Raw genomic sequence first — 21,875 nt, 5'->3', positions numbered from 1 at the left:
GTGAGACTTGACATCAGTTGTAATAAAACATAAAAAAGAAACTTTCATATACTTTATTCAGTGATAAGATAAAGACCGAAATAAAATGTCCCACAGGCAAATATTGGGGCCCGTGGACAGTTTGAGCTTGGCTGTGAGTCAGATTCTTGTTTAGAACCATCGGTTCCTGTAACGTGTGTCAGCCTCAGCATGACATAGATGGTCCCCCACACCCCCAGCTGATCACAAAGCCTGTGGTTCTGCACTGTTTTCCCTTTTCCTGTTTGACTGCCTGATGAGACCCGCAGCTCAGCTCGGCAGGAAAAGGAGAGCGCTGGAGACAGCTCAGCATGTGGGGAAGAGGCGGAGGCGAAGTGCTGTCTCGCATCCTTTTTTCTTTCCTCTGCCTGCACCAGGGGGGCCGAGTGACATGGAGGAAGCAAAAAGTGGAGATGGAGCTTCCTGGAGACAAAATCGGACTTCACCTTCGAGGAGGCTACATCTTCCCCACACAGCAGCCAGCCACGACCACTGTGGCCAGGTACAGCATGGGGGGTTCCCTTTAAGGGGAGGCTGTCAAAGCTGGTTGTCTCTGTTCCCATCTGTTGCCCACGTAGAAGGTGCCGAAGACAGGCATTGTGTGTGTGTGTGTGTGTGTGTGTGTGTGTGTGTGTGTGTGTGTTGGGGATGGGGCAGGTTGGGGGAGGACATCAGACTCTGTCCCCTGGATCCTCCAGGCCGCTTCTAGGGAAGCTATGAATTAGAGCTATATCCAGATGTGTTTTGAAAGACTTTCATCCTGTCCTTTTATCATTTTTTTTTTTTTTGTCTTTTGTCGTTTGTCGTTTTAGGGCTACACCCGAAGCCCGTGGGGGTTCCCAGGCTAGGGGTCCGAAGCTGCCGGCCTACGCCACAGTCACGGCAACACAAGGTCTGAGCCACGTCTATGACTTACACCACAGCTCACAGTAACACTGGATCCCCAACCCACTGAGCAAGGCCAGGGATCGAACCCATGCTCGCATGGATGCCAGTCGGGTTCGCCAACCTCTGAGCCACGACAGGAAGTCCCATCCTGTCCTTTTTTAACCGCCCCCCCCACCGACTTTCTCCTAAAACATAGTGACTGCTAGGGTGGTGACCCTTCCTGATTTTCCCAGGACTATTTCAGTTTCAGCCATGGAAGTCTCATGTCTTGGGAAATATCTCAGTTCCAGGCAAAGGGGGTCTGTTGATCATCCCGCCTGCCTTGATCAGACCACCATCCACTGTGCTATGCTCTTGACACCTCATTCTTAGTTCTAGGGGCTGGGGTCCACTTTCCAGTCTCCTATAATCTCACTTAATCTCTTTTCTTCCCACTGAGCCGTTTCTTTCTTGTAATGCAAAATGGAGTTCCTGTGCACTTTCAATCTCCTTGTGTCCCTGGTTTCTCCTTGATGAGTCTTTGATCCTCAGATTGTAGACTCCATCTGTACTAAAGGGAGCGCACATGCATATCTCTATCTCTACACAAATTAGCTTACTTGCTTTTAAGAGAGCGTTTTTCAGAGGTTAGAAATCTGTCTTTTCTCTTTAACCTCCCTTACTACCTTAATTTTTCGAATTTAGGCTTTTATGATACTGGTGGAAAACACTTATACATCCAATACCAGCTGGTTTCTTTTTCTCTAACTGTTCAGCTTCATGCTGTTCTGCATCCTGATGCCAAAGTTATCGTTTCGTAACAAATATCTCAACTTGTTGCTTCACAGGTTAAGATTCACATGCTATCATTAGTAGAGGGTTTAAGGCCAATCACGATCTAGTTTCAAGTTAAACAACTGTGCCTCTTGACACACCTGAATACACACCTATAGACCAGCCATGCCCCAAATCTTGTTATTCCCCAAACATGCTCATCTGTTTCACTGCCTTTGGGCTTCAGCGCTTATTACCCTTTTCAACATTCTTTGCCTGATACACTTAGTAGTCTTCCAAATTAAACCCAGATTTCATCTGCAAGAAATCTTCCCCAACAATTCCAGCAGAGGGAGTGCTAGCGCTTCCACCTTTCTGGTCATTTTTTTATACTTTCTTGCTACCTAGCTGATTTTTTTTTCTTTCCTCCTTAACATTATTAAGCATTTCAGTCCTAGTCATGTTATACTTTGTATCTAAAAATTCTGTCATCTAAAATCCTTGGAATTACCTGGTGGCATTAAGGATTCGGCATTGTCACTGCTGTGGTTCAGGTTACTGCTGTGGCTCTCGTTTGATTCCTGGCCTGGGAACTTCCACATGCTGTGGGCGCGGCAAATAAATGAAAGAAAGAAAGACAGGAAGAAAGGCAGTCCTTGGTGGAATCTAAATCTATTGTTAGTTGTTTTTGCCAGTTTTCTTTCATGTTGGCCCATTACCTTATGTATTCAGTAATTTTTGTTTTGTTTTATTTTTCAAAATGTGGTGATTTCAAGGATCCAAATATAGACGTCCTTCTTCCAGAGATGGTTAGCCTTCTCTCAGGTTGCAAGCCGGGATGGCTGTCAGCTTGGCTTTCACAGTAGCACCCTTCAAGGATCATGTGTTTAATGTAGCTGGGGCCAAGAGTATTTCAGTGGGTGAGTCCTTCAGGGCATGCAATGCCCTCCAGAATATCTAGGCTACCGTACTGCCGAAAGTGTTCAGTATGGGCTCCTATATGTATTTTAACTTTTGTGCCATTCTTTACTGCCCGTTTTGACTATTTGCGGAATGTGTTTAATCTTTCCTACGATATTTAAGGTCATCAATGGAGCTGCGGTCTGCATGTTTTTACATCTTTTAGACTACCTAGCAATGAAGGCTACTCAGTACCTGTGCGTTGAATGAAAGGAAGTGATGTTGTTGATAGTGGAACTTGGCTTGCACAGGGCATAGTGAAAGGCTGAACTGTGAAAGAAAATTGTCGGGAATGTGAGCTCAGTGACGGACCTAACAGGAGCAGTGAAATAAGGCGAGATTCCAAACAAAAGTTGCTCTTTCTTTCTCCCTCTAGCTCTGTGTCCATCTATTTCAGCATCTTCTGAGTAGTGTTTTGTGTTTCATATTCTATATACAGCAGATAATTAGAATGTTTTCTTTTTCGCTCTTGAAATTAACCATAGTAAATAATCCATTTAGGAAGATTGCTCTTATAGAGAAGCCTATTGCATTTTATCGCTTTCTGAGTCAACATGGTTCTGCGGCAGGGAAAGAATGTACTCCCCTACAGTTAATGTTCCTCCTGCACCTGTCATCTCTAAAATGATTAGGCTGAGCTGATTATTATCTAGAGCTTCTTCGTCTAACAGTCTATATTCAAAATAATAGTGCATCAGCAGCTTTTATCATAGTGATTGATTGCAGTGATTCTGGTGCTTAAATTCTTGCCTCCTACCTAGATGTTTATTGCTGATGTTTGGAGTATTGCTGTCTCCTGGGACATAACTAACTCTAGAGAATGATGCCCCTGTTGATTTTGCCTTCGTGTCTGAAGGAAAGCAGACCCATCTGCGGCTAGCAACCTTTCGCATTTGAAATCTGCTAGAATCCTTCACAGCGCATTTAGCAAAATTCTTTGAGCATCAGGTCCTTTCCTTTCCTCTTACATTAATCTTTTTTTTTGGGGGGGGTGATGTACCTGCTGCATATGGAGGTTCCCAGGCTAGGGGTCAAATCGGACTTACAGTTATTGGCCTACACCACAGCCACAGCAATGCAGGATCCGAGCCATGTCTGCAACCTACACCACAGCTCACGGCCACACCAGATCCTTAACCCACTGAGCAAGGCCAGGGATGAACCTGTATCCTCATGGATATTAGTCGGATTTGCTTCTGCTCAGCCAGCCACAAAGGGGACTCCTCTTACGTTAATCTTGTTTCCCACAGTCGCCAGAACCCGCTTGGTCTTATCATTGCCCTGGATGACAACAAAGAAGCCAAAGGCGAACTTTTCTGGGATGACGGGGAAGCGAAAGGTGAGCATTCTTCTGGCAATGTGGTCCTTTCCAAAGCTGCATCTCTGAGTTGCTCCTGCTGGTCATTCAGCCCTGGGAGAAACCTCACCAGGCACAGTGGCATTAATCACTTGAGAGAAGAGTTTTGGTTGAGATGGACCATGGACGGAAGGGAAACACATCTCTACCTCCTAGAATTTGCCCATTGGCCAACTGTAGACACAGCCTCTCTTTTAAGTGTCAACAGGCACCCGAGAGAGATACTTTCAAGACTGTTTCTGCCTTTCAGTCCACATCTCTTCCCCCCAAATACTTATGAACAAATGTGGATAGTAGGTAAAACACACCCATTCGAGTGAGATACTGAGAATACACTTTTCTGGTGCACCTGGATCTAGCCGGGCGTCTTAGCCCGTTTTTCTCTCTCCAACATACTGACCATTCTGTGGCTCAAACTTAGGAAATAGATTTACTTGTGACATATGCCAGAATGGTCCAACATACTGACCATTCTTTGGCTCAAGCTTAGGAAATAGATTCACTTGGAAGGGGTCCTTCTCAAGGTTAAGGCCGGAAGGAAGAGGGAAGACAATGGCTTGGCCTTGGAGGCTATCTATCAGTCTTGGCCTTCTCAACATGTGGCTTCAGGGAGCACGATGAAATCTCCTCCTCTGTCATGGGCAGGCCAGAGTCTAACTTGCTTTTCTCTCACTTTCAGATACTGTGGCCAATAAAGTTTATCTCTTATATGAGTTTTCTGTCACCCAAGTAAGTAGTTTATTTTTATGTATCTCAAGTGTATGGCTGACTGTTAGCTCATGTGTGTCTGTGTAGTTGTGTAATTATATTTGTAGCTTCATTTATGACCAAGCCTTTATGACAAGAGGTGAACCCATTTCAGTTTATGACTTAAAACCCAATAACTGAATCATCCATATCAGTAGAAAGAAACAATGATGTGGATAAATCAAAGCAGTCAGTATTTTTAAATGAAGTTTTAAAAACTTTTCTCTATGTCTGTGTGTATTTCTCTACATATACTTTTTTTTTCCTCCCCTTGGGGGGAAAATAAGTTTTTACTTAGCATATATTAGTAGAGATAGCTAAGAGGCATTCAGAGCAGTTTGGGGTATCTGGTCTAGGATGAAATATTTGATCTTATTTTTTTAGTGATTTTTATTTTTTCCATTATAGTTGCTTTACAGTGTTCTGTCAGTTTTCTACTGTACAGCAAAGTGACCCAGTCTCACACACACACACACAAACACACACACACACACGCGCGCGCGCGCGCACACACGTATATGTGTTCTTTTTCTCATCATGCTCCATCACAAGTGACTAGACATGGTTCCCAGTGCTATGCAGCGGGATCTCATTGCTCATCCACTCCAAATGCAATAGTCTGCATCTGTTAGCCTCGGATTCCCAGTCCATCCCACTCCCTCCCCCTCCCCCTTGGCAACCTCAAGTCTTTTCTTCAAGTCCATGAGTTTCTTTTCTGTGGAAAGGTTCATTTGTGCCATATATTAGATTCCAGATGTAAATGACATAGGATGAAATATTTGAGTGACTTGAGAATCTGTGTTTTCGAGGCAGACCTTTGTGCTTAATTGTTTTGCAGAACCGCCTGGATGTGAAGATTTTGCAGTCAACCTACACAGACCCCAATAACTTAGTATTTAAAGAGATTAAAATCCTTGGGACCCAGGAACCTAGCAACGTTATAGTGAAACAAAATGATATCCCAGTTCAAGTTTCTCCTAATGTGGCTTATGATTCTAACCTACAGGTAAAACCCCATTTTTGAGATAGTTTATCAAGAATTCTTCATAGCTTATGATGCTCCTTCTTGCCATGGTTGCATGGGTTTCTGAGGGAGCAGAGCACACTCTGAAGATGAGGGCAAGGAAGTCAGAGGGTTAGGATAGAAAAAATAAAGAGGGGGCCAGAGGAGGATGAACAAGGAGATGCTGAGAATCTGGAGCGAGGTTAAACTGGTCTGTCCTGTTTTTTCCTTTATTTTCCCCTCATTCTTCTGCCTTTCTCACTGGGACGAAGGAGAACAAAGTCAGGAGTGTGGGGAACAAGATTATAGGAAAAGTGGGTCTGAAAGCTGCTGACTGATGCTAGAAGGGTTCACGTGGGAGGTGGGAATTCCTGGTAATAAAACTTTTGAGGTACTTTTTTTTCTGTACAGAATTAAGCTTAGATTCTCACCCCAATACATATTTTTAGGAAATATTTTAAGTCAAAGCATTTGATAAGTATAGCCAATGGATACTTACTTACTTAGATGATAATAATAAAATAATTTTTCAGCAATAGTAATGAGACCTGATATTTCTGAACACATTGTAATCAGTTCCCCCCAAATCTTAGCATTATACAGAATCCTTTCCCCAAACACCTCTTCCCAGAGGTTCTCCAAGTGATTTGGGATTGGGAATGGCTGGTTTGTGAGGGACCTTCCAAATTTGGGGAAAACAAGTGAACTTGGTCCTCTCCTACAAGGTATATAGGTGGCATTTGACATTTTTGTCCTGACAACATACATTATGGATGCATACATTATAGGGTTAGAAATAAAGAATTGTATGGCGTTCCCTGATGGCTCGGCAGATTAAGGACGCAGCATTGTCACGGCTGTGGCTCAGTCACTGCTGTGGTGGGAGTTTGATCCCTGGCCTGGGAACTTCCGCATACTGTGGGGGCCAAAAAAAGAAAAAAAGGAATAATTATATGGCTGGCTACATGTACAGGAAAGTGCAAGCCATTTGAAGGATGCACATATAAAAATAAACTAAATGTTTGATAAATAATTAATATATGACCACAGGAATTCTTTTATTATTTGAATTTACATTCTAGGAAACAGTTTTTACACATGGAACTATTGGGAAGGGGACAGGCAACCCTACATATGGGAAATCTTAAATTCTGCCCAATTTAAATTCAGTGGGAAAAGAATCTCTACCCCTTTCTGTTCCAAATTCATTTTTATCCCTTCCTGTCTCAACAAAAACGTTATGGAATCCCCACCACCATGCTCTGTGGGAAAAAAGAAAAACCTTCTGCTCCCTTAGCTCTGCTGGAAGCTGGAGGGTGCTAGGTCCCTATGTCACAGTGCATAGAATTCGAGCTCAATTTGGGGTGACACTGGGTCCTCTGGGGTGCTCTGCTCCAAAGAGGTTGTAGAGGAAAGCCTTCCTGACAATATAAGGAAGAGGAGTTGGGGGAGGAAGGGAAAGGGGGGGGGTTACAGAAATTTTTCATTGACCCGATTCTTTTCAAAATGTCAGGTTCACGATTCTGATAGAATCGTGACATCTGCCCTGTGGTTACTGGATAGATCCCTGCCCCTGTCACTCTCCGTGTAAGCTCCACCTCGTGTCACTGGGATTGTTGACACTCTGGTCTAATGTCTATTTTCTTTTCTAAAGGAAGTTTCAGTTCTTACAGGGCCTTTGTCCTGAGGATGCATTTCCTGCATATTTCCCCGTTCTTACAGGTGGCCCTTATCACAGAAATTGAACTTGAGCTGGGAAAAAATTACACAGTGGAGTGGGATGTGAAGATAAGGGATGAAGAAAAAATAGACTGTTATCCTGATGAGACGGGTGCTTCTGAAGGGAACTGTGTTGCCCGTGGCTGCGCCTGGGAGGTAACGATGCTGACATGTTAATGGACATGAAAATAAATCCTCTCTACTTCACCTAGAGTTTGATGAGCAGAGCACCAGTCCCTACATCAATACTTAAAATCCTTGGAAAGGATGGACCACCAAAGCAACCGGAGTTTTTAGCTGGATGTGAGGAGTATGTAGGGACAGAAGTGGAAGTTTGTGTTTTGTTTTTTTAATAAATACTTTGCATGTAGACAGGGAATTTAAAGTTACATCACCTGGAGTTCCCATCGTGGTGCAGTGGAAACGAATCTGACTAGGAACCCTGAGGTTGCGGGTTCAATCCCTGGCCTTGCTCAGTGGGTTAAGGATCTGGCGTTGCCGTGAGCTGTGCTGTAGGTCGCAGACACGGCTTGGATCCTTCGTTGCTGTGGCTGTGGTATAGACCCTCGGCTACAGCTCTGATTAGACTCCTAGCCTGGGAACCTCCATATGCCGCGGGTGCAATCCTCAAAAGACAAAAAATAAAAATAAAATAAAATAGGGTTATGTCACCAACCAAAGAGTGTATAAGAAAATGAGTCATTTTATCTTCCTCTCCCTGCAAATTGCCTTTTCTAGCCCCCTTTATATTTAATAATCCCAGGACTCATACTGAGCTTTATTTGGCTTCACTTTGCAGGCATCCACTTCTCCTGGAGTCCCTCATTGCTATTTTGTCGATGAGCTGTACTCCGTCAGTGATGTTCAGTATGACTCATTTGGGGCCACAGCTGCTATCTCCTTAAAGTCTTCTCTGTATGCCTCCGCTTTGCCCTCGGTACCCGTGAACTCCCTCCGTCTGAGTGTGACCTACCATAAGGAGAACATGCTGCAGTTTAAGGTACGTGTTTACAGGATATGTATCCAGTCCTGACTCGACACTATTCAGTTCCATTGCTTTTGGCTTGTCCAGGTAACAGAACCCTGAAATGAGTTTGCTCTTCTAAGTTCGGCACGCTACAGTGCACGAGATCCTCATCCTGAGAATAACTGGAAACCACGAGTAGGACAGTCAGGTCTGTTCTACATTGCATTTTGTAAAGATTGGTGTGTCTACCGTAAGGAAAGTGGTTGGGAAGACAAGAGGGATAAAGAAGAGACAGTTAGAGGAGTTCCCATTGTGGCGCAGTGGAAACGAATCCGACTAGGAATCATGAGGTTGCAGGTCCGATCCCTGGCCTCACTCAGTGGGTTAAGGATCTGGTGGTGCCGTGAGCTGTGGTGTAGGTTGCAGACGCAGCTTGGATCCTGCGTTGTTGTGGCTGTGGTGTAGGCCGGCAGCTGTAGCTCTGATTAGACCCCTAGCCTGGGAACCTCCGTATGCCGCGAGTGTGGCCCTGAAGAGACAAAAAGACAAAAAAAAAAAAAAAAAAAAAATAGGGGACGGTTAGGTAATCCAGATGAGGGATTGAGTTTAGACCAGGCGCAGAAACAAGATGGAGAGGTGGGCATCTTCAAGAAAATGACAGGTAGCATTACTGGGATCTGGTGACTGATTCCAAGTAGCCGATGAGTGAGAAGGACGCATCGAGAAGATGACTGTGTTTCTGGATTGTGCCTCTCATGGATGGCGGTGACATTAGCTGGGATGGGAACACTGAAAAGGTTTGGGCAACATAGATCAACAGAAAGTGATAAAGTTCAGTTTGGGGACATGAAATTTGGGATGGATGTGAAGTAGCTCCACGAATATAGTGATCTCTTCCCCCTCCTGATTTAATTGCATCTAAGGACAAATGATGGGCTGTTTTTATTTTTAGTTGTTTTTTTTTTTGGTCATTTGTCTTTTTGAGAGCCGTACCTGCGGCATCTGGAGGTTCCCAGGCTAGGGGTCTAATCACAGCTGCAGCTGACGGCCTACACCACAACCACAGCAACACCAGATCCAAGCTGCGTCTGCGACCTACACCACAGCTCACAGCAATGCTGGTTCCTTAACCCACTGAGTGAGGCCAGGGATCGAACCTGCAACCTCAGATTCGTTTCCTCTGTGCCACGGCAGGAACTCCTGATAGGCTGTTTTCAGCGTCTTCTTCACTGTTGAATTGTAAGTTCCTCTAGGAGAGTAATTTGTCCCTTCTTCTTGGTGTTTCTGGATAGATCCCTGCCCCCTCTCACTCTCCGTGTAAGGGAACCTGGAAGATAGAAAGTTCTCAAATGTTTATTGAGAAAGTAAATGAAAGACTCAGGCTGGTATGGCATTACCTGAAATGTTCTTCACGATCTGATAGCGACCTGGACCATGAGTTCTTTCACATTTTCTAATTCAAGGATGATAATCTTTTATCGTTCTGTCCTCCATCGTACTGGCCCCTGGTAGCAGCGAATGGGTTAGAAATAAATGAACTTGTTCAAGTTTCCAAGTGTCTCCTTTCTTGTTCTACCTCCTGATTATACAGTGGCTCTCTCCAAAATAGCTGCCTCTTTCTTTTAATTCTCTGGGCCTTTGCATTTGTGTCTCTGCCAGGAACGACTTGGTTTGCTTTCTGTGCTTGGTTAACGGCTGCAAAGCTTTTAAGGCTCAGCCTTTTCCCCCCCATGAAGCCATGCCAGTCTTGAAGAAACATGATTAGACATTTCCTTCTTTATAATCTCACAATGCCTTTATACAGCTCAACACTAATATGCATCTCTCAGGTGTTGGGGGCACCTCCGTTTCACCGCTTATTAGCGTGTGAATTTCTTAAAAACAATAACCATGCCTTAGTTTAATAATCCTAGGGTCTAGTACAGTATCAGGCAAGAAGGTAGCAGGTACTCAATCAGTTTAGACCCCATTTTTAGCCCGACCATCTATAATTATTGCAATTAAGTAGAGTTCATGGTTTTTTTGGAGGGGGATTTTTTTCAATTCAGAAAACTTTTCAGGTATTCACATACATTCATATACCCTCACACAAAATAATAAAGAGTATATTCATAAATTCCAGACTGACTTTCCAAGAAAGAACCACTATCAAAGGAATGTGTTACTATACTGACTTTCCAAGAAAGAACCACTATCAAAGGAATATGTTACTATACTGGAGGCTTTAAAAATGTGACCTGAAAGACCCAGATAAAAATGGACAATCTGGGAGTTCCCGTCGTGGCGCAGTGGTTAACGAATCCGACTAGGAACCATGAGGTTTCGGGTTCATCCCTGGCCTCACTCAGTGGGTTAAGGATCCAGCGTTGCTGTGAGCTGTGGTGTAGGTCGAAGATGCGGCTCAGATCCCACGTTGCTCTGGCCCTGGCGTAGGCTGGTGGCTACAGCTCTGATTAGACCCCTGGCCTGGGGACCTCCATGAGCCACGGGAAGCAGCCCTGGAAAAGACAAAAAAAAAAGGACATCTGCGCTGTTTTTTGATTTGTTAATGACATTTCCAGCATCATAAGCTTAAAGAAGACAAATGCGGTGTTCAGACTTTTTGTCGAAGACATCACGGTTCAGCTAAGGCCATGGGTTTCAAGAGTACTATCCTCGCCTAAAATCGATTTCCTCTGGCCCTAGATTTATGATCCCAGCAACAACCGGTATGAAGTGCCAGTTCCTCTCAATGTACCCAGGGTTCCATCTGGCACCTCTGAGAGCCGCCTGTATGATGTCCTCATTAAGAAGAATCCATTTGGGATTGAAATCCGCCGGAAGAGTACAGGCACCGTAATGTAAGTGGCTCCTAAGTCTGATTTGGGACGGGTGGTTCCCTGGAGCTTCACTGCCGGGTCCCTTGTCCGGGGGGACATCCTGCTCAAAGAAACACACTATCCGCTTCCAGATCCATGAGGACGTTATCTTTCTCAGGTCTGCTCTTGTGAAAAATCTTGAGTGCCCTGGGAGAACTTCCCGAGGCAGTTCATCCAATGGACAAATGCGTGGGGTACCTTCTTCCTATGAGGTGCTTATAGAAGAGGAGGCCTCTCTTTCTATGACACAAATAATAAGGAAATAACAAAATAATCTAAGTTAAGCTATGTGGAGGTTTAGTTTGTGCCAGCTGCTTGGTAAGAAAACGTCATTGATACTTAAGGGAAAGTTATGCTTTTGATACAGTGATCTGAGTCGGTCTCTCCAAGGAGGTGATGTTTGAAATAGGACCTGGTTGAGGAGAAGGAGCTCCCATGTGGTGATCTGGGGGAAGGGGAAGAACGCTTCAGACAGATTGGGTAGTCACTTCACAGGCTATGAAACAGGAGCAAGCTTGCCGTATTGGAGGCGGGGCAGGGTGGGACAGAATCCAGTATGGTCAGAGTAGTACAGTAAGTAAGGAAGTGAGGGGGGGAGCTGAGGCTGGGGTGTAGGTGGCTTCAGATCAGGAAAGGCCTTGATGACAGATGTCATGAGATGTTTTAGTGAGGAATCACAGAAAAAATGTAAACAGGGCTGCGACAGGATATGAGATACTTTAAAAAAATATCACACTGGATGCTGGAGTTCCCGTTGTGGCTCAGTGGTTAACGAATCTGACTAGAAACCATGAGGTTTCGGGTTTGATCCCTGCCCTTGCTCAGTGGGTTAAGGATCCAGCATTGCCATGAGCTGCAGTATAGGTTGCAGACACGGCTGTGTAGGCCAGTGGTTACAGCTCCGATTAGACCTCTAGCCTGGGAACCTCCATTTGCCACAGGAGTGGCCCTAGAAATGTCCAAAAGACAAAAAGACAAAAAAAAAAAAAAAAAAAAAAAAGAAAGAAAAAGTCACACTGGATGCTATGTAGAAAATGGACTGTAGGGGGAGCAAAAGTGAAACTAGGGCTGCTCTGAAGTGGTGGCAGCTGGTGGATGTGACTGGACCTGGCCTTCTGGAGGGACCCCTGGAAGGAGGCAGCAATAGGGGGAAATAGAACAAAGCAGGGGGCACCTGGGTTTGCAGCAAGGGCGTCTATGATTATTTTAATCTCATAGACTTTATGTTTTGTGTGGGAGGTTAACAGGGTTCTGGGTGGGGGGAGGAAGTCAAGAGGTCAGTTTCCCCCAGAAAGCCATTAAACAGCCCATTTCTTCTCCAAACATACCCTTTTGTGTTGCAGTTGGGACTCTCAGCTCCTTGGCTTCACCTTCAATGACATGTTCATCCAAATCTCCACACGCCTGCCCTCCCAGTACCTCTACGGCTTTGGGGAAACGGAGCACACAGCCTTTCGAAGAAACTTGAACTGGCACACGTGGGGGATGTTTTCTCGAGACCAACCCCCAGGGGTGAGGGCCGAGCATTTGGGGCCTGGGTCTTTGCCTCTGTCCACCCACACTCTGCACACGTCATGCGCCATCTTCCCAGACTCTATATAGATGATCACGTTCTGCTTTTAGACAAGTGGGCCGATCCTCAGGCTTCTTTGTTTCTGATGTGTTCAGTTTATTTCACAGAGAAGACTAGACACATCTTATCCATCAATAGTTGCGTTTCTTTTTCAGCCAAAATATCATTTTTGTTTGTTTTTAGTTAAATTTTTTAAAAATTATAGTTGATTGACCGTGCTGTGCCCATTTCTGCTGTACAGCAAAATGACCCAGGCATACATACTCACACAGTCTTCTCACACTGTCCTCCGTCATGTTCCATCCCAAGAGATCTGATGTAGTTCCCTGTGCTGTACAGCGGGACCTCATCGCCCCTGCATTCTAAATGTAATCATTTGCATCTACCAACCCCAACCTCCCAGTCCATCCCACTCCCTCCCCCTTGGCAACCACAAGTCTGTTCTCCACGTCTGTGAGTCTGTTTCTGTTTTGTAGATAGGTTCATTTGTGGCATTGTTTAGATTCCATGTATAAGTGATCTCCTATGGCACCTGTCTTTCTGACTTCACTTAGTATGATAATCTCTAATTGCACCCATATTGCCGCACATGGCACAGTGTCTTTTAACCTTCTGCCACTTCTCCCCCGGCTCTCCCAGTACAAGATGAATTCCTACGGTGTTCACCCCTACTACATGGCGCTGGAGGAAGACGGCAATGCCCATGGAGTGCTCCTGCTGAACAGCAACGCCATGGGTAAGATGATGCCGGCATCTCCCCTTATTTTTGTGAGTTATTCTTTTTTTTTTTTTTTTTGTCTTTACTAGGGCCACACTTGTGGCATATGGAGGTTCCCAGGCTAGGAGTTCAATTGGAGCTGTAGCTGCTGGCCTACACCAGAACCACAGCAACGCAGGATCTGAGCGCATCTGCAAACTACACCACAGCTCACGGCGACGCCAGATCCTCAACCCACTGAGCGAGGCCAGGGATCTGAGCGAGGCCAGGGATCGAACCTGCAACCTCATGGTTCCTAGTCGGATTCATTAACCACTGCGCCATGACGGGAACTCCATTGTGAGTCATTCTTGAGGAACTTGAGAATGTGTTTGACCACGTCATCCCGAAGTCAAAATTATCATCTCGTAGACAGTGTTTTTTGTTTTTTATTCTCCATTGTGTTTAGCCTTTTTGTTTATTTGAGTTCACTAACATGTAGTAACAAGAATTAACTCAACTCTTATTTGGCATAAACAATGTGAGAAGGGATAGCAAAGCCAAGCAAGTCCTTTATGTCCTGGAGGTCAGCCAGTGGGAGTCACTTCTATAATTTGAATTTGTGATGAAGCAGAGGGTCAGAGCTCACACTCTGGGGGTACAAGGGTGAGGTATATTGGAAAAGAAGTGGAAAATCAGGAGGTGGGGTTAAAAAGCATGCTTGTAAAAACTAGTGAAGTCTGAATGAAGTCCATCCTTGAGCTATAACAGTATTACATCAATGTCAGTTTCTTGGTTTTGACAATGTACAGGGGTTATGTAAGGTGTTATCATTGGGAGTTCCCATCGTGGTGCAGCGGAAATGAATCCGACTAGGAACCATGAGGTTTCGGGTTCGATCCCTGGCCTCACTCAGTGGGTTGATGGTCTGTCATTGCCGTGAGCTGTGGTGTAGGTTGCAGACTCAACTCGGATCTGGTGTTGCTATGGCTCTGGTGTAGGCTGGCAGCTGTAGCTCTGATTAGACTGCTAACCTGGGAACCTCCATATGCCGCAGGTGCGGCCCTCAAAAAGACAAAAGACAAAAAAAAAAAAAAAAAAGTATGTCATCATTGGAGGAAGCTGGGTGAGGTGTCCAAGAGAACACTTAGTACTATTTTTGCAACTTCTTGTGAGTCTCAAAACTATTCTAAAATAAAATGGTTAAAATTTTTAAAAGAATAGAATGACAAAACATATAATAAGATAATTAACTCATCAAGAGGAAAACAATCCAGGCCTGGGACTCTGCAGACTTTCCCTTAACTTTTAAAATTCTGTGTAGATAGAGTACAACATACCTTCTCTCAATACTCTTAAGAAGAGGGAGAGCGTTTGAATTTCAGGGGTGATTTCTCCCTTGAAGGTTTCCACTTTAACTGATATTTTCCTGCATTTCCAGATGTGACCTTCCAGCCCTTGCCTGCCTTGACTTACCGTACCACAGGAGGAATTCTGGACTTCTATGTGCTGTTGGGGCCAACTCCAGAGCTTGTCACTCAGCAGTACACTGAGGTAGGAATTCATTGGTTATCAATCATTTATACAGCACATTATGTAATTCTCAAATGATAACTGGAATCGTTGGTCTTTTGGGGAAACAGGTAGGTTATAGAATAAGGAGCAATAAATACATCCCAATAACCATTAAATAGCTTCCCAAAGCATTGAAGATTATATGTAGTAGTGGTACCACTGAGGGTAGTTAGCAGTGGCAATGGTAATAGTGATGGTGGTGAGGGTGGTGGTGATGATGGTGCTGGAGGTGAGGCTATTGAGGGTGGTGGTGAGGGTGAGAGTGTTGGTGGCAATGATAGTGATGGTGGTGGTGGTGGTGAGGGTGGTGGTGATGATGGTGGTGGTGGTGAGGGTGGTGGTGATGATGGTGGTGGTGGTGAGGGTGGTGGTGGTGAGGGCGATGGTGGCAATGATAATAATGACAGTGGTGGTGGTGGTGAGAGTGGTGGTGGTGGTGTTGAGGGTGGTGGTGGCAATGATAGTAATGACGGTGGTGGTGGTGGTGAGGGTGGTGGTGATAATAGTGGTGGTGGTGAGGCTATTGAGGGTGGTGGTGGTGAGAGTGTTGGTGGCAATGATAATGATGGTGGTGGTGGTGGTGGTGAGGGTGGTGGTGGTGAGAGTGGTGGTGGTGGTGAGGGCGATGGTGGCAATGATAGTAATGACGGTGGTGGTGATGGTGAGGGTGGTGGTGGTGGTGGTGAGGGCGATGGTGGTGAGGGTGGTGGTGGTGGTGAGGGTGGTGGTGGCAATGATAGTAATGACGGTGGTGGTGGTGGTGATGATGGTGCTGGAGGTGAGGCTATTGAGGGTGGTGGTGATGGTGAGTGTTGGTGGCAATGATAGTGATGGTGAGGGTGGTGGTGGTGAGGGTGGTGGTGATGATGGTGGTGATGTGAGGGTGGTGGTGGTGAGAGTGGTGGTGGTGGTGAGGGCGATGGTGGCAATGATAATAATGACAGTGGTGATGGTGGTGGTGGTGGTGGTGAGGGTGGTGGTAATTGTGGTCATAGTGGTCATGACAGTTGTTTTGGCAGCAGCAACAAACACTTACCGTGTTTGTTTTAATATATACCAGTATATATCACTGATATACAGTAATATAAACTTATTGTATGTCACTGATATATTACTTACCACATGTAAAAGCACTTTACATACGTTAACTCATCTAGTCTTCACAAAATCACTATGAAATAAATGCATTATTATCCTCAATTTATAAGGGTAGAAATGGGTATACAACAGGTTATTTAGCTTTTACCCAGAGTCATAGCCAGCAGAGATTGGAGCTGATAAGGTAACCCAGGCATGTAGCTTCTGTGGTCTTAACCCATAAACCAGACCGCCACTAGGAAATCAGAGTAAAATCAGATATTCTAAAACTCCTAGGGAGAGGTCAAGTCTAGCAGGACGCTTTCTTCAAGTTATCCCAGTGGCTCTGCATCCTTTTAGTTTCTCTCTGGATTTGACTTTGTTGATTATCTAACTGGGGACACCGGAAAAATACTCTTATTTCTTTGTGTACAACTTTAATCCAGATTCTTCTTTTTAAGGATTAAATTTTCTGTTTATTTTCTAGTTGATCGGTCGGCCAGTGATGGTTCCTTACTGGTCCTTGGGTTTTCAGCTGTGTCGCTATGGATACGAGAACGACTCTGAGATTGCCAGCTTGTATGAGGATATGGTGGCTGCCCAGATCCCCTATGTACGTTGTCAGTCTGTGGCGTGCCGGCCCTAGGACCCCACAGCCAAACCCCGTTATCTCTATTTTTGGATCCGTTTGTCTGATTTTCATCAAGTTCTGTAAAATGGCTAAGTACTTTCTCATACAATATCACACTCAGCCTCACCCCTACCCAGTAATACGGAGGTTGGGGGGAGTCATTGTCCCCAACCTGAAGAGTCACAGTGATTTGCCAAAGGAGGGGGACATTGGGCCAGTTGTAGGGCTCTTCTGCTACACCATGCTTCCGTTCCCTTCACGTGACTTCACAACCTCTGGTCAAAAACATCCTTGGTACCATAGAAATAAAAGGTTGCTCAACCAGTAGTTTAACTTAAAAGAAATTGACCCAAATTCAGTCAGACCATCGTGAATATAGATATAACCTCAATTCCAATACTTTTCCAATGTTGAAGCCCAGTGTTCCCACAGCTTTGTGCTAATTCCTGGTTGTATGTAGGGATCTTGACTGCTTTCCAGAGGAAAAACATAGGGAAACAAACTCTGCCTTCAGCTGAAGACAAGGAGGTCCACTCAGTAGAGAAGTGGTTCCATAAACCATTTACAGATCCAGTTTTATTCTCTTGCTTTTCTATTGTGTAAAATTGTTCTTATTAATGGAAAGTATGCATGAAATATTTTATTCTTTTTTTGATGTTCATGTTTTAATGGTATAAGGGAAAATATATAAATTATGTTAGGATTGCTAACGACAATGAATGTTTTGAGAAAATGATGCTTCTGTACACCTGAGAGTCTATATTTTTATGAGTCTCACAGTTAGGAAATACATAACCTGCACTACAAAACACGCATGCCAGTCAGCTGTAGAATGAGACCCCACTGTGCAAACATCAATGCAGAATTGTTTTCTTTTCCTTAGCTCTATTTTAGCTTCTTCATGAAGCTTTAATTTCAATAACATGTAATATTTTATTCTTAATAAGACAGCTGTGTCTGACAACTTCTAGGATTGGTTTCTAAAGCAATTACATGTGCTTTTGTTTTGTTTTTAGTGGATTTACTATCCATGCTGTATTAGTACTGGATAGTTTATGTTATTTTCTCTGATTCTGAACCACTGATGCCAGCGGCAGCCTCTTGGGGGAGGTGACACAATCAACCCTTATACTGGCCCTTTGCAAAGCACTTTCTCACCTGCTGTTTTCATTCATGCCTGTAGCCCTGCCAGGTTGGCATTATCATCCTATTTTTTTTGCTAATTTAGTTTTATTTTTGTATTTCACAACTGAAAATTTGAAAATCAGGTGAATTTTCCAGAACCTAATACCTAATGAATAACCGAAGTGGGATTTGAAAGAATCAAAAAGATGCCACTGAAATTCACCATTGGTTAGAGGATCATTGTTCTTATCTGGAACCTGGACTTTGCAAGTTTCCTTTGTCCTCCTCCAGGACGTGCAGTACTCGGACATCGACTACATGGAGCGGCAGCTGGACTTCACCCTCAGCCCCAAGTTTGATGGATTTCCAGCTCTGATTAACCGCATGAAGGCCAACGGCATGCGGGTCATCCTCATTCTGGTTAGTCCTGTGTGCCTGAAAGGAGTCCGCCTGGAGGAATGGATGGGGTTTGGTGGAGAAAGCTTTGTACTGTGTTTCCTTCCACACCATGAGCAGAGAAACTGAGATTCAGTAAGAAAGGTGTATTTTCCCAGATTCACAGAAGCTCTACAGCTCAGGTGGAAGCTGGCACCTTCCCTTTTGAGGAATGCTCTCTCTCTCTGTCTCTCTCTGTCTCTCTGTCTCTCTCTCTCTCTCTCTCTGTCTCTCTCTCTCTGTCTCTCTCTGTCTCTGTCTCTCTCTCTGTCTCTCTCTCTCTCTGTTCCGGGTCATTCTCTGGCTTTGGTTTTCTCACCTGACCTGTGCTTTGATTTCAGGACCCAGCCATTTCTGGTAACGAGACAAAACCCTACCCGCCGTTCACGCGGGGTGTGGAAGATGATGTCTTCATCAAATATCCAAATGATGGGAGCATTGTCTGGGGAAAGGTAGGCTCTTAGCAGGGATGCCCTAAAACCCCCAGCCTGGGGGTGGGAGCTGTAGTGTTTTTGCACTGTTTTTTTTTTCTTTTGCCTTTTCCATTTGGACTCTGAGGTCAGAAGTGTTCATTTTTTTCAGTCAGTGTTTGTCAACACCATCAAGGAATTTTTAAGGTGTGAAAGTGTATTGTGGGATCCACTTTTCTCTAGATCAGTCCTACAGGAAAATCAAAGTATTGTCACCCTTTGGGTGTGGTTTATAGTGTTTTGGGAAATACTGTGAGAAAAAGCACTTAGCACATTGCTTTTGAATGTTTTTCTCTCCACAGGTCTGGCCTGATTTTCCTGATATCTTTGTGAACTCATCTCTTGACTGGGACAGTCAAGTGGAGGTAAAAGGCCCTTTGTGGATGTTGGGTGAAGTTAGGCTGCCAGGAAGGCACAGCCGTACTCAGGATACTGGCCATCCATCCCTGTGCCATGGGCATGGGCAACGTGAGGGAATTCACATAGGGCACATGGCCTATATGTCTGCCTGTGTGCCAATCACCTTATGTGTAATATTTTACCCCATTTGACAGATGGGTATTATAATCTTTGCATAACTAAGACTCAGAAAGTTTAAGGTACTTGTGTGCATGGTCTTAGCTGACAGAGTGGTGATTTCAAATCCAAGGCTGTCAGATTCCCAACATCCATGAAATTTCTTAGAATGGCACCTCTAAGAAACCCTATCTTTTGCCTAAATTGGTGTATTTACTGTTGTTTTTATTATTGTTGCTTTTGTGGTTGTTGTTGCCTTGAGTTTTCCTTTTAAACAGACTCCCACCCCTGTCTTTAGTGATTGGATACTTTTCTCTGTACATCTTTTTATCATGGGCAGCCTCCCCCCATCTTTACTCTTATCAGTCCCCCCATCCTTCTTGGATTTCTCAGCTTGGCACCTACCTCCTAGTTTCCAGCCATATGTTAAAACTTGTCATGGATCTCAGATGAGGATCCAAGGCAGAGGACTTAGCTTCCTGTGATCTCTGTTGCTTCTTACAAAAGATGCCTTGTAGTTTGGTGGTCCAGGCAGCCCACATGGACATAGGATCTGCTAGAGCAGTACAGGGTCATAGATTCCTTGACTTTGATTGATTGATTGATTGATTTTATTTTACTGTATTTTTCTCCCAGCTTAACTGAAGTATAACTGACAAAGAAAATTTTGTATGTTTAAAGTATGTGATGTGATGATTTAGTGTACATATATATTGTGAAATGATTACCAGAATCAGGTTAATCAGTGCATCCCTCATCTCGTATAGTTACGGTTTGTGTATGTGGGTGGTCAGAATGCTTAAGAGCTACTCTCGTGGCAACTGTTAAGTATACAATACAATGTTAACTATAGTTACCATGCTGTTCTTTGGATCCTAAGAACTTATCTTACAAATGAAGGCTTGCAAGCTTTTACCAGCATGCACTCGTTTCCCTACCCCCTAGCACCTGGTAACCACCATTCTACCTTCTGTCTTTAAGAGTTCGATTTTTTTTTTTTCAGATTCCACATATAAGTTTTGTGTTTGTCTTTTTCTGGTTTATTTCAAGTAGCATAATGCCTTCTAGGTTTATCCATGCAGTGGAAAGTGGCAGGGTTTCCTTCTTTCTCATAGCTGAATAGTATATACATTTATCCATGCATCTGTGGACCGACACTTAGGTTATTTCAACATCTTGGCTATTGTGAATAATGCTGCAATGAACATGGGAATGTAGATACTGCTTCAAGATTTTTGTTTCCTTCAGGATGTATGCTTAGAAGTGAGACTGCTGGATCACACGCTAGTTCTATTTTTTTTTTTTTTTTTTTTTTTTTTTTTTTTTATTGAGGAAACTCCATGCTATTTTCCGTAATGGCTATACCAATTTACATTCCCACCAACAGTGCACGAGGGTTCCCTTTTCTTCATGTCCTTGCCAACACTTGTCATCTCTCATCTTTTTCGTTAAAGCCATCCTAACAAAAGTGAGATGATATCTCATTGTGGTTTTGACTTGCCATTCCCTGATGGTCAGTGATGCTGAGAACCTTCCCGTGTTCCTATTGGCCATTCGTGTATCTTCTTTGGAAATATGTCTATTCAGGCCTTTATCCATTTTTAAATGTTTGTTTTTGTGCTATCGAGTTATATAAGTTCCTTATATATTATGGATATAACTTTTATCAGGTATCTTATTTGCAAATATTTTCTCCCCTTCTATAGGTTGCCTTTTATTTATTTTTTTTATTGTTTCCTTTACTGCACAGAAGCGTTTTAGTTTGATGTAGTCCCACTCCTTTCTTTTTGCTGGTGTGGCTTATGCTTTTGGTGTCAGATCCAACAAAATCATCACCAAGACCAATATCAAGGAGTTTTACCCTGTGGTTTCTTCCAGAAGTTTTATGGTTTCAGGTCTTACATTTACCAATTTTATCGGATTAATTTTGTGAACAGTATAAAATAGGGGTCCAGTTTAATTCTTTCTCGCATGGATATCCATGTTTCTCTAAACTATTTACAGATTATCTTCCTTCTTTGTGTTCTTGGCACCCTTGTCAAAGACTAATTGACTACATATGTGTGAGTTTATTTCTAGGCTTCCTGTTCTGTTCCGTTGGTGTTTGTGCCTGTTTTATGCCAGTGCTATGACTTTTATTTATTTATTTATTTTTAAGATTTTTATTTTTTTCTATTATAGTTGATTTACAATGTTCTGTCAATTTCTGCTGTACAGCAAAGTGACCCAGTCATACATAGATATATTGATGCTATGAATTTTTTTTTGAGGGGGGGGGCACTATTTAGGCCACACTCACAGCACATGGAAGTTCCCAGGCTAGGGGTCAAATTGGACCTACAGTTGCTGGCCTACACCATAGCCATAGCAACGCAGGATCCAAGCCGTGTCTGCAACCTACACCACAGCTCACGGCAACACCAAACCCTTAACCCACTGAGCAGGGCCAGGGATTGAACCTGCAACCTCCTGGTTACTAGTCAGATTTGTTTCTGCCGTGCCACAA

General features: G+C 43.9%; 1 protein-coding gene across 3 annotated transcripts in view; it reads left to right on the top strand.

The window, feature by feature from the left end:
• MGAM (maltase-glucoamylase) overlaps window positions 1-21,875 on the top strand; it is a 125,609-nt gene that overhangs the window by 76,135 nt on the left and 27,599 nt on the right. For all 3 annotated transcript variants that reach the window (XM_021079097.1, XM_021079098.1, XM_021079096.1), the window contains exons 21-34: window positions 396-520; window positions 3,870-3,958; window positions 4,656-4,705; window positions 5,562-5,729; window positions 7,449-7,601; window positions 8,245-8,445; window positions 11,098-11,252; window positions 12,614-12,782; window positions 13,483-13,579; window positions 14,982-15,094; window positions 16,680-16,805; window positions 18,240-18,368; window positions 18,725-18,835; window positions 19,156-19,218. In XM_021079097.1, coding sequence (XP_020934756.1) covers window positions 396-520; window positions 3,870-3,958; window positions 4,656-4,705; window positions 5,562-5,729; window positions 7,449-7,601; window positions 8,245-8,445; window positions 11,098-11,252; window positions 12,614-12,782; window positions 13,483-13,579; window positions 14,982-15,094; window positions 16,680-16,805; window positions 18,240-18,368; window positions 18,725-18,835; window positions 19,156-19,218 — 1,749 coding nt within the window. The remainder of the gene's footprint in view (window positions 1-395; window positions 521-3,869; window positions 3,959-4,655; window positions 4,706-5,561; window positions 5,730-7,448; window positions 7,602-8,244; window positions 8,446-11,097; window positions 11,253-12,613; window positions 12,783-13,482; window positions 13,580-14,981; window positions 15,095-16,679; window positions 16,806-18,239; window positions 18,369-18,724; window positions 18,836-19,155; window positions 19,219-21,875) is intronic.

The sequence above is a fragment of the Sus scrofa genome, chromosome 18 (assembly GCF_000003025.6).
Source record: "Sus scrofa isolate TJ Tabasco breed Duroc chromosome 18, Sscrofa11.1, whole genome shotgun sequence".
Classification (NCBI taxonomy): Eukaryota; Metazoa; Chordata; class Mammalia; order Artiodactyla; family Suidae; genus Sus; species Sus scrofa.
This window is presented reverse-complemented; position numbering and strand designations above follow the sequence as displayed.